At 40.0% G+C, this 12,360-nt stretch overlaps 1 protein-coding gene across 1 annotated transcript; it reads right to left on the reverse strand.

The window, feature by feature from the left end:
* Positions 1–1,788: 1,788 nt before the first annotated feature.
* On the reverse strand, positions 1,789–7,514 carry LOC107079182 (CD276 antigen-like). The gene is made up of 6 exons (XM_015361494.2): positions 7,435–7,514; positions 6,741–6,806; positions 5,336–5,674; positions 4,733–5,014; positions 2,987–3,134; positions 1,789–1,907 (listed from the first exon to the last, which is right to left on the reverse strand). Exons 2-5 carry the CDS (start codon positions 6,799–6,801, stop codon positions 2,989–2,991), a joined length of 828 nt encoding a protein of 275 aa, XP_015216980.2. The 5' UTR covers positions 6,802–6,806; positions 7,435–7,514; the 3' UTR covers positions 1,789–1,907; positions 2,987–2,988.
* Positions 7,515–12,360: the final 4,846 nt, after the last annotated feature.

A 12,360-nucleotide genomic window follows, 5' to 3' on the forward strand; every position in this document is an offset into this window, starting at 1 on the left:
ACACTTTTTTATTTTTTATGTGGTTGTTTTGACCTACTGCCTTTCAGTGCTGGGGCCCTGGGGTGCTTCTGCACAGAGTTTCTATGTTCTAATTGTGTTCATACAGGTCTCATCTGGGTTTTTGTTTTTCATTTCTTCCCACAATCCAAAAACATACTGGTAGATTAATTTATGTCTGTGAAAATTGGCCCTGGTGTGATCTTGTTTGGGTCTGTGAGTGTCCTGCAATAGACTGGAGTCCTGTCCAGAGTGTATCCTGCCTTGTACCCATTGTTTCCTGGGATAGGCTCCACACCACCATGACCCTGAATTGGTTAGCGTTAATTAAAGTTATAGTGTGACCTTTGGGGAGACATACAAAACCCGAACCCACAGAGCTGCTGCCACAAATAGAGCAGCAAGGCACACACTACACTGGAACATCCAGCACAGACTGGCACTGAACTGGAATATACTGTACAGCACAGACTGGAACTGAGCTGGAATATACTGTACAGCACAGACTGGAACTGCACTGGAATATACTGTACAGCACAGACTGGCACTGAACTGGAATATACTGTACAGCACAGACTGGAACTGCACTGGAATATACTGTACAGCACAGACTGGCACTGAACTGGAATATACTGTACAGCACAGACTCACACGTTACTGCAATACACATCACAGACTGGCACTGCACTGGAAGGTATAGTACAGTAGTGGTAATCTATAGTCAGCAGAAAATTACTTTTGCAATTAAAAGCAAGAATGATCCTTGTAAACAGTAACCAAAACAGACCACCAAATTCTTGTGCACTCTTTTAGCTGAACTGTTCTCTGTAACTAGGTCTGCAGTCTTGACCTTGAAGGATTATCTAAAGACAGCTGTAATACATAACCAAACCACATTTCCTGTAGTCTCATGAGAAACAACAATACCACCTACGGGCTCATAAAGGACCTGAAGAAGTTAGAGTCTTAACGCCTACAGAGGTCACATAATGTAAGAGATAAGCTGCCTTCTAACTAAATACAAAGCAACCTGCAGTTAAATCTCTCTCTGCATCCTGGATGCCACAAAATAAATGGGAACCTATATCCCTATCAATTAAAAGCACCCTAAGCAGGAAAGATGTTTCTAACTGAGGTATCTTTTACCCAGGAAAGCCAAGTTTACTCAAACCACAGAATAACATGCTCTTTATAACAAGGTTCAAACACTTACAGTAGCTCCAGTCAGGTTTGGTCTGGATGATCATGAAGTAGGGGCTCTTGTCTGGCACAAGCTTCAAGTCCCAACTCCTCCAGACTGTTATCCTTCCTTGTTCTCTGCTCCTTGTTTCTCCTCTATTCTTCTTATTCCCTCCTTCTCCTCTCCTCCCTGTTAATGCCATCTTATATTGTGTGTTTCGGTACTGCTCCTTGACAGTCATTAAACCATAACTCCCCTAGGTACACTAAGGTAAACCTTAGGATTGTTTCTGCTCAAGGGACCCCCCAGACCTCAGCAAACATCTTCCTTTTTTTGAGGTTTGAAGTGTTTACTCTTCCAAGTGTCACAAACCTTATCTCAAATCTAAGAGACACTTCCAGTCACCTAAAGCTGTAACAATACTTTATGATGTAATTGGCAGTTTGATCTGTACAGAATATTCATAACAATTGAAAATGGAAACAAGTTCAGTATTTAACATTTTTAATAAAATGTAAGTTTAGAATTTAAAGTTCTGTTTCAAAAGGCAACACCAGTGGTATCTTTCGGAAGCAGAATCACTTTTATTCGCCTGTACGCCAGGTACAGCATATTTAGCCCATTATTCTTCTCTTCATCCTCTTTATTTGTTCCCGAATCCAGTTTCTCCTTAGCGCCATGGGATGACAAGTGGTGTATAAAAACAATGAAGACATCACTTGTTGAATTCCTTCAATAGAGAAAACAGAGATGGTAAGCTTTCTCACTTGCCCAGAGCACACAGACACGGAGAGAGCGAGAGACACAGTCATGAGACGGTCATCGTTCCATAGGCAGGGATCGGCTTCCCGTGCGAAACATCACAGCAGAGGGACCAGAGCTCATCTCCGTCTGAGTGCCAGCTGTAGACTTCAACAACACAATCCAGTGTGATGGGCAGGACACTCAGCTGTCTGTTGAAAACAGACTTGAGGCTTGTTTTATGTGAAAAACAAACTGACAGCTGAAACAAATTAACTGAAACTGACAGCACTTTTTATTTAAGGTGGTGCTTCGCAAACTGTATACCCTGGAAAACTCAACTGTTCCTCAGAAACAGAAAAGATTTAAGATTGTGGAGCTTTGTATAGCTCTTTCCAGCATTGAGACAATCATTTAACAGTTATTAAAACAACCTATTATTTCAGATTAAAATACTAGCCAAAAAAGTGATCAACTATGAAGTCTACGTATTGCAGTTTGTAATAATTGCTATTTCTTGCAATATTAGTGATGCATATTTTTAAATTATTTGCTGCTCCACAAACTATTTGAGATGTTTAAAATCTGAAAGAATTACACTAGAATTGCAGGTCCCTACACCTGCTGTTCTCCTGCAGTGGAGTTTCAGGCTGTGATCTACCTGGCTCTTTCTGAAGCCTGGGGACCTGCACTGTGACAGCGTACTGACACTCAGGGCCTGAGCTGACACTGTGCTGCTCCACTGCCAGAAACACCAGGCCTCTGCTCCCATGTGACTGGCAAGCATCACAGGACAGCGAACAGGGCAATGAGATTCTGACAACATGTGGAGTGCGGAGTGAGATCATTTAATTTCACCACAGGGCTGTGTTATCTGTGCTCAGGAGGCACGAGCGCTTCAGTTCTCAGGTGCTCAGAGATTTTTCAAGACATTCATCAGTCTCATCAGGATCCCCTTGAAACACACCCACAATGTGCAGTCAGCACAGACACTGAGACACACATCACACACATATTAACAAACAGGGAAGCTTAGACACAAATATTTCATTAGGTCACTTCACTTACCTTCACTGGGCTATACCACATCGTTTGAATAACTCCCTCCTCTTCCACATAGCTACACCTATCAGAACAGCTATCAGAAAACCTCCAACTATTCCTCCGACCACCTGTGCAGTGTTGGTGCCAGTGTTTGTATCTTTCTGAATGCTGTCTGAAATGAAATTGAAATATCCGAGTCAAAATCACATCCTGGAGTTCTTTGCAGGTGGTGTTTGAAGAAACACCTGCTTGTAATGTTTCATTGGCTGCGAGTAAATAAAATGAGTTGAAGAAAGTACACCACAGTACCTATTTGCCTCTGAACATAAATATAATAATAAATTTAACCATTTGCATCTTTATTTGTAGGCAGATTGGATACAAGTAGTTTATGAGCAACAAGGAGAAAAAATTCAAGATAGTACTTTATTTGAACAGAAAATTATTGCGCTTAGAAGAGATATTATTGCTTTTAAATGCAATAGTTAATTTATTAACAATATTGCTTACTGTATTAATCTCGCATTACATATGCAATAATATTGTCCTGTGCAAAGTAGCATTGACTTTAACAACAGAAGAATATTGTCAAACTCCTCTTTTTGGATAACAACATCGAAAGGAGCATGTGTACATGATGTACAACACTGTGTCAGTTACCATTCCTGTGTTACATGCATATTGCTTTCGCCATTTCTGTAACAAGTAGAAATGACAGCTTTCTTAATGTGAAACTGCTGAAATAAGTGATGTATGTATGTTTTTGCCTACCCTTTAAAAATTAAATACAATTAGGATGACTTGACAGTCAGACTTGTTAAGTCAGAATTGTTAAGAAGTCTGTTTACTTTGAGACTTTTGTGTTTGTGTTGAACATCTTTAAAAAAAATGAGAGAGGAAATATCCTTTGCCAGCAGCCATATCACCCTGCAACTCACAACTCGTAGACCACTGAAGCTCAGCAGGCATGAGCCTGATAAATAGGATGGGAGACCCCCTCAGAAGTACTAAGATTGCTGCTAGAAGAGGTATTAGTGAGACCAGTAGGGGGGTGCTCACCCCAAAGCCTGGATGGATCCGAATGTCCCCGTATAGTGATGGGGACACTATACTATAAAAAGGCACTGTCCTTCAGATCAGATGTAAAACCAAGGTCGTGACTCTCTGTGGTCATTTAAAAATCCCAGGGTGTTTCTCAAAAAGAGTAGGCATGTTACCCCAGGTCCTGGCCAAATTTACCATTGGCCTTTACCAATCTTGGCCTCCTAATAATCCTCCTATATAAATTGACTTCATCACTCTGTTCTTCTCTCCACTGATAGCTGATGTGTGGTGAGTATTCTGGTGCATTTTGGCTGCCATCACATCATCCAGGTGAGGCTGCACATTGTAGGTGGTGGAGGGGAGTTCCCATTACCTGCAAAGCGCTTTGAGTGGAATTTCTACAAAAGTGCTATATAAGTGTAAGGAATTCTTCTTATTATAATTATTATTATCCTGGATCTTCAAAATATCAGATTTTTGAGAGTTTCTTTTGTGAAGGTTCCATAAAACAAAAGCCTGGATCTTCCATCCACAGAATAATATGAATTTGAATTTGAACAGATAGCTAATTATCCCAAAGTAACCTACACTAGTGAAATAAAGGAAGCTGGGGTAACCAGTGAATTATTGATCAACAGGCTGTTCTCTGAGCAGAAAGTCTCACAGGTTGAGCTATGTAGGTATATAATCTTAAATACAGTTACTTTACAATAATACAAAACTTACAGTAAATGACTGCAGAAGTCTTGTTCTCTTTGAGCCTGTGGTTTTCTATGGTACAGGACACAATGATCTCCTGAGTGACGTTGGCAGTGAGGAGGCTTCTGACAGAGAACAGTTTAGTGTCAGGCTCCTGTGTGACAGTTGATCTCACTGTGTCCACAGGGGGGCGCTCCCCGTTAATGAGCCAGTGGACTGTGGGCTCAGGGAAACCCTGTCCAGAGGAGCAGTTGAACTGGGCTTCACCTCCTTCTGCATCTCTCTGTACCACTGGATCTGTGTAATGAGCTGTCGAACAGAGAAAAACAGTCATACTTTGAACGCTTCTAACATCAAGTAAAGAAAGTAGAAATATATAATGATTTGTAGTTTGACAACATCTGTCAATCACATGGAATCATTGCTGCTTTCTGAATGAGTCACTCTGTTATTCAGTAACATCTTAACCCGAGCTCTGACCCTGTCGTGATTAGTCTCTTCTCGGTATTCAGCACAGAACTGTATTGAGCTCTGATCAGGTAGAAAAAGGTTTTTCTGACCATGGGTTTTGCGTTTCACTTCAGGTTTCTTCACATATTAGTATTTAAAATTCACACATGAAGTTCTCACCTGCGACAGTGAGGCAAACCTGATCTAAAGGTTCACTGGATCCAAATCCCTTACGATTAAAAATACACTTATAGTACTGGATGTCTTTCACTTTAATGTCCTCTAGCCTCAGTGAGAAATTGCCCTTCTTTAGTACTTCAGTGAAGAGGTGAGTTCTGTTGGCGTAGTCTTTGCCCTGTACTTCCCGAATTTCTTTTCCATAGACAAAGCTGTATACTACAACACTGTCTGCTCTCCACTCGATGCCAATGTCACTTAGCAGCATATCTTGATTTCCATTTTTATACACGCAGGGAAGCAAAGTGGATTGTCCAATAATTCCAACAATACAGTCCTTGTCTGTAAAGGAAAAAGAAACATACATGGACTGCAGTACAGAATGTGGTAATCCAATCAGAATGATTATGCGTATTAGAAGTTGTGTTTATATCAATTTCTGATCAGAAATCATTGTGTTATTTACAGTATATATCAACAGTGTAAAAGAGTGGGTGGAATGGACAGTGGATTAAGTCCCAGTGGGACGATGCTATTATTGTCCTTTGGGCAAATGCTTCACTCAGATTTCTCCAGGAAATAAGCTTCTGTATAAATGGGTCTCCAAGCTGTCACTGTAAATGAGAATTTGTTCTAAACTGATTGTGTGGTATGGGGGTCAGTGGTTGGAACTGCTACTTTGCAGCGCTGGAGCCCTGGAGCCCTGGGTTCAATTCCTGAGGTGCTATCTGTGTGGAGTTTGTATGTTCTCCCTTTGAGTGGGTTTCCTCTCACAGTCCAATTGGCATTAATTGGTTTCTGGGGAAAATTGGCCCTGGTGCGAGTGTCTGTGTTTGTCTGTCTGCTGTGCGCTAGACTTTCATTCACCTTCAGAGCCATTCATCTTGTATAAGGCTGCAGACTCTATAACAGGAAACAGGGCGCAGACTGAAAGAGTATCTTTCTGCATCTTATTTCCCATGTCTCACCACTTGCAAATCCCACTGATAGCTGACTCGCAACATGACCAAGTGTGATCTAGTGAAGTAATTTAAAACTCTAATCAGCAAAATGTACAGCAAATCCTGGAACAAATAAAGGTTCGTTTCAAATTGAAAAGTAGAACATTGTCTAGGCTGTTAAACCTTCTTACACCTGAAGAAAGCTCGACACCCAGAACATTGTTTTTTCTTTCTACTTTTCAGCGTGGAATTAGCCTCTACTTGTTCTACTTAATTAACACTCTCTGACATAGCTCCCTGGTCAAACTGCTATTTAAGAAATTTACTGGAGACATCTGAGTGAAGCATCTTGATCAATGGACATCAACAGGTACAGTTAGATTATTGAAGGGCATTCAATTGTAATATTTTTTTGCTGTCTTATAATGATCTAATTTATATAGATTTTTATATGATGCAGAACCTACCTGTGCTCAAGATGAGGGTTATACAGCACAGGAAAACTCCCAACACACAATACAGAGACATTTTTCCTGGGAAAAGGACAAAACAGACCAGAAGTACTGTGATAATGTTATCACATAGCAGTAAGGACAGTGAAAGGATTCAAGATGAAGATATTCTTAAAAATCCTGTGAATTATTGTTTTATTAAACTCTCTTCATTTCAGAATAAAACTGCAATCATTTACACTACATTTATTTACATTTAACAGAGTAATAATTCCAGTTACAGTAGCTGCAGTTTTTTCAATTTGTTTTCTGAGGTGATTTAATCACATTCTCAATAATATAATCACATTATTATTGACATATAAAGCTTTGTAAAGATTTTACAGTAAACGAATCAGTCTTATTTGGAATTAATTTTCATGCAGATGGTAAAGCAATATTGGTTTTGTTTTTTAAAGCGCAGAACTGTTTAAAGTGCGAGACTGACTGTTTATTAAGAATATCCTGTCAATACAGTGTACACTATCTGGCTTGCAAATTGTACAAAAAGCAGCAATCATCTGTCATGTATACATTTAAAACTTTGTTCATAAATACTAATTTACAGAACTTTACATAAGTAATTCCATAATTCTAAGATATGTGATATATACTGTATATATACAATTATCCACTCTTTTTGAAATTGTTTTAAAACAATTGTACTTACCGCACTCAGCTTTTTCCTGAAAGAAAGTGAAAGTGTGTAAACGTCTTCTTTAAGCAGCCTGCCTACAGTACATATGTCACAATAGGTGTGAAAAGTATTGCAACAGATTGAGGTATCCTTTTAATAAAGAATACTTGTCAGTTCTATTCAGATCCATTTATAATAGGTATTTAAAGTTTTATTTTTTTAATAATCCTAGTAAAGCAATTATGAACATTAGCTGCACAGAGATTGATACCTTTTACCAAAATTCTTCCATATACTATTAATAAAGTATATAATTAAAATCAAAAAGGAAGGTACTGCACAAACATGAACAAACAGAATTTGTCCGTAAAACACGTTTGAGTCTGATTCCCTGACAGACGTCCAAAAATAAGATAAAACAAAGAACCTTGTCTGTAAAGAGAAGAGCTTGTTCACTTAAATAAAAGACATTAAATCAGGAGTGCCATCGGGTTACTGTTCCAACATGAGCTGTCAATTAGATCCATCCATTTTCTAACCACTTCTTCCAATTCACGCTCAAGGGGACAGCCGGAGTTTATCTCGGCAAGCAACGGTGACGCAAGGCAGGATAAACCCTGTACAGGGTGCCAGGGTGCACACAGACATGCTCACACTCACACCAGGGCCAAATTCCCTTGAAGCCAATTAACCCACCAGTATGCCTTTGGAGTGTGGGAGGAAACCCCCACAAACATGGCGAGAACATACAAACACCAGGCAGGCTGCATCTCAGGAAATGAGCCCAGGGCCCCAGGACTGCAGGAGAGCAATTCCAACCACTGAGCCAATATTGCTGCTCCTCTCAATTTCACAGTGGATCTGCTTATTACAGTAACCGGAAGTGTAAATATTTGTAACAAGGCTCTGTTGTGTTTTGAAAGTCACTCTACTTGATGTGAGCGTTTTGGGTAATCAACTGTAAAAGAGCCTTAAAAAAACATTACATTTAAGATTGAATTAAGAAAATCCTCTTTATTATTCAATTGACAACTCTTGTTGGAATTAAAACTGGTAAAGACCAGACCCTCCAGTAAGTGAGATCAACACGCCTGCTTTGAAATGAACAGTTTTGCTACTGGATAATGGCTGGAATGACCATGATTTAATAAAAGGAAAAAATAAACTTTGTATTTTACATATGTAAAAACTTAATCTGTAAATTGTATATGGTAATTTGGTATGTGTTTTAGCAGTTAGTAACCCCAGCCCTGGGAGAAGGGGAACACTACACCTATTGATTTTAGTTCCAAATGGGACCTTAATCACTGGTGCTAATTGATGCATCTCATTAATGTGACTATCTTTAAACGTTTTCTGCTCTGCACTCTAGTGATTGTTTAAAAAAATACATTATTTCCAACAAGGTTAGCATTCAAAACTTTATGCAGTCACTCGTCAACGTGCCAATTAAGAATTTGACTCTGATAAATAAATTGTAATTATTGATGATCAATGGATGATTAACAGAAACAGGTGGGAATGTCAATGTATTCAGAATCAAACATTCTCAGAAGAAGTATTTTCCCCCCACCTCTGCAGACTTCCAATTGATTAAACTTCAGGCAGAATAAATAAAAGAGGGCAGCTGGGAAACTTAGGACCTGGCACAGGTTTGATATCAATTCCACATCCATGTTTGAATTTTTGAGAGCTGCAAAAATAAAATATGGCACAATTTGGAAAATGAAATCAAGGGGCCTGTGTTAAGAAATCAGTTGGATATACCAGAAGATAGTTATTTACTTGTACCAGGCTTGGAAAATACTGCTTTAGTGAACAAGAGTAACCGTTTTGCAACACATAACAGGAAAAGAAGCCACCAAAAGTGTCCTTTCATTCCTTCTACCCTGAAATCTCTCAAAAGGCCACAATTAATACACTTTTTTCCCCCCGTTTGGTCTGGCTGCATTTTCTTTTAATTCTATTCAACCATTTTCTAACTGCTTCATCCAATTCAGGATCATGGGGAGTGCGGGAGTCTATCTACAGTAGGGAAGTAACAGGCGCAAGGCGGGATACATCCTGGATGGGATACTACACCATGACAGAGCAGATGCAGACGCAGACATAAACACAAACACTTACAGTACACCAGGGCCAATTTTCTCAGATGTCCATTAACCTTCTGTCATACAACGCCTCCTGCGTGGAAAGTGTTTGGCCGGAGAACATGTTGTTCACGGAGAGGAAAAAAAGATCCACGATGGCAAGTCAGCACTCAAAACAAACAAAAGGCCAGTTTTATTAACATTTTGTATGCAGATGGCCACAAAAGCACTAACTGGGTTTCTTAAGCAGTTATATATATAAAAAATAATATCACAAGCAGCTTGCTCTTTGTTTAAAGACTACTGACTCACCCCCACTAGGTCTCGGAACACTCTTTAAATAGGGTTTGGGCTGTACCATTATAAATGCTGTAAAACAAAAATCCCAAGACAAACAACTCATAGCACGGTAGTCTGGACTACTTGGACACACAAATACATAAAACCCTTACCAATATACAGAACAGACATTCATTAGACCTTCTTTACCTGGTTGCCATTTTTAGTAATAACATTAGACTCTGATATCCTTTCCTCTCAGCATTCCAGCAGCCATATCACCCCTCAACTCACAACTGGCAACCCACTGAAGCTAAGCAGGTGTGAGCCTGGTTAGTACCTGGATGGGAGACCTCCTGGGGAAAAACTGAGGTTGCTACTGGAAGAGGTGTTAGTGGGGCCAGCAGGGGGCACTCACCCTGCGGTCTATGTTGGTCCTAATGCCTCAGTATAGTGATGGGGACACTATACTATAAACAGGCGCCGTCCTTCAGATGAGATGTAAAACCGAGGTCCTGACTCTCTGTGATCATTAAAAATCTGAGGGTGTTTCTCGTAAAGAGTAGGGGTGTAACCCTGGTGTCCTGGCCAAAATTTCCCATTGGCCCTTACCAATCATGGCCTCCTAATAATCCCCATCTATGAGCTGGCTCCAATACTCTGCTCTCCTCCCCACTGATAGCTGATGTGTGGTGAGTGTCCTGGTGCACTATGGCTGCCGTTGCATCATCCAGGTGGATGCTGCACATTGATGGTGGTTGAGGGGAGTCCCCATTACCTGTAAAATACTTTGGGTGGAGTGTCCAGAAAAGCACTATATAAGTGTAAGCAATTATTATTATTATTATTCCAACAATGGTATGATTCTCTAGCTAATCATTCAGGCATATAAACAGTCTCCTATCTGTCTGCAACCTTTTGACCTTTCTGAGGACCCCTCCAAACAAATATGCACTGGCTTCTCCACTCATGTAGTGCTGTTAAGGGTAAGCTGGTGGCATTCAACACTATGCCTTGTTTCTTTAGTGTAGCTTCTATAAAAATAGCGTTCTCTACCTTTTGCTCCCTTCCTTGCCATGACCTGGGTGTGCGCCCGCAGGCTGAGAAATGAACAGGGTAAATTGGTGAGAACTGACGCACTCTGGTGTATTAGAAAAACAAGCTCTCTTAACTAACAAACAGAGGAAACCCATGCAAACATGGAGAGCATTTGCAGAATCAACACAGATAGAACCCCAGGTGTCGAACCCAGGACCCCAGAGCTGCAAGGCAGCCCTGCTAACCACTGCGCCACCCCAGCTGGTCCAAAACTACATCCCATGCTGCTTTTCTTCTTAAAGGAACAGTAACTAACATTAAGGGAGTGTCTAACACAGTGTCTAACACTGTTTGGGATGGTGACCGCTACAGCAGTTAACAAATTTCTTAATAACAGACACTACAGTTTAGAAGGATGGACTCAATCGTTTGCAGCAGTTTCTGTGGATTGTTTTATAGACATCCCCCAACCTGTGGACGTCAATGACAATTTGCTTGCAGGCTTTGGAGAGCTGTCTGACCTTAATCAAGATGACGCTAACACTAAATGTCTTCCATGTTTTATCGCCTGTTGTACCTCAGAGGAACATGAAACCTTTTTAGCAAAACCATGACAGGGATTCCATCAGCCTGACCTGTTCGATGAAGTGAGTCCCAGAATGAAACTGCTTCTTTGGAGAGAGAGCTTATTGGTAGTACAGGTTAACTCACAATGCTAAAATGGCATCAGAAACTAACCCAGCGATACATAGACACAGCTGGCAGAAAATATAAACCCGGTGAAAAAAAATAGGGCTGTCTTTCTTAGGAAAAGATGGAGGGAGAGGCAAAGAAAAAGTATGAAAATTAAAGTTAATCCACGATGAAGCATTTGATTTACACGGCAGGGAGTTTCGGGGTGTGTGTGGAATTAGTCTTTTCTCCTTCTAGATAGGGAAGTCATTGATTAAAAATAAAATTAAGACTCCAATAAGGAGTTAGCCTTTTGTTTTGATTGGTACTGAAAGGTACCACAGGTCAGTTGAAAATAAAGAAATCTGAATATGGATCTACCCTGGAAATAGACACTTCTTCCATTGCCCATCTCACAGGCTTTTATAAATTCAACATGCAATAATATCTAAAAGTGCAAAATGATCCTTTTAAGCTGCACATCAACTAAAGCTGTGATTGTAGCCATAGCAATGATGTTTTCCTTAGTTAATAACCAGGTAATAATTTGCCTACACATCATCTACAAAAGACGAGACAAGAAAAGACATTGTATTTTTTTTACTAAAAGGAAATGTTGCTGATTTGGATGATACTAGGCTTCTTCCTCCACATTTGCATGATCAGCATTTCTTTGGCTTTTCTTTTAGCTTCCCTTTGCAATGAATCTGTCACATCAGTTTTGAAGTCTGTCTTTAAAGTAATAGCATAACGGTTCAGAGTGTCCGCATGGAAAGAGCTTTCTCACAAATAACAGTTAGTTATGGATATGATCGAAACTCATTATGTTAATAGTAACTGTTGCTGTTTGCCCTCTACATCTCAGTTCCCTTAGGAGTTT

Source organism: Lepisosteus oculatus, chromosome 13 (assembly GCF_040954835.1).
Source record: "Lepisosteus oculatus isolate fLepOcu1 chromosome 13, fLepOcu1.hap2, whole genome shotgun sequence".
Lineage (NCBI taxonomy): Eukaryota > Metazoa > Chordata > Actinopteri > Semionotiformes > Lepisosteidae > Lepisosteus > Lepisosteus oculatus.

Bases quoted from the DNA above. Each gene is read 5' to 3' on its own strand.
- LOC107079182 (XM_015361494.2), bottom strand. From the start codon at position 6,801: ATGTCTCTGTATTGTGTGTTGGGAGTTTTCCTGTGCTGTATAACCCTC. The intron at 5,675-6,740 runs GTAGGTTCTGCA...TTTCCTTTACAG, and splicing joins AACCCTCATCTTGAGCACAG to ACAAGGACTGTATTGTTGGA. The intron at 5,015-5,335 runs GTGAGAACTTCA...TCTGTTCGACAG, and splicing joins GGTTTGCCTCACTGTCGCAG to CTCATTACACAGATCCAGTG.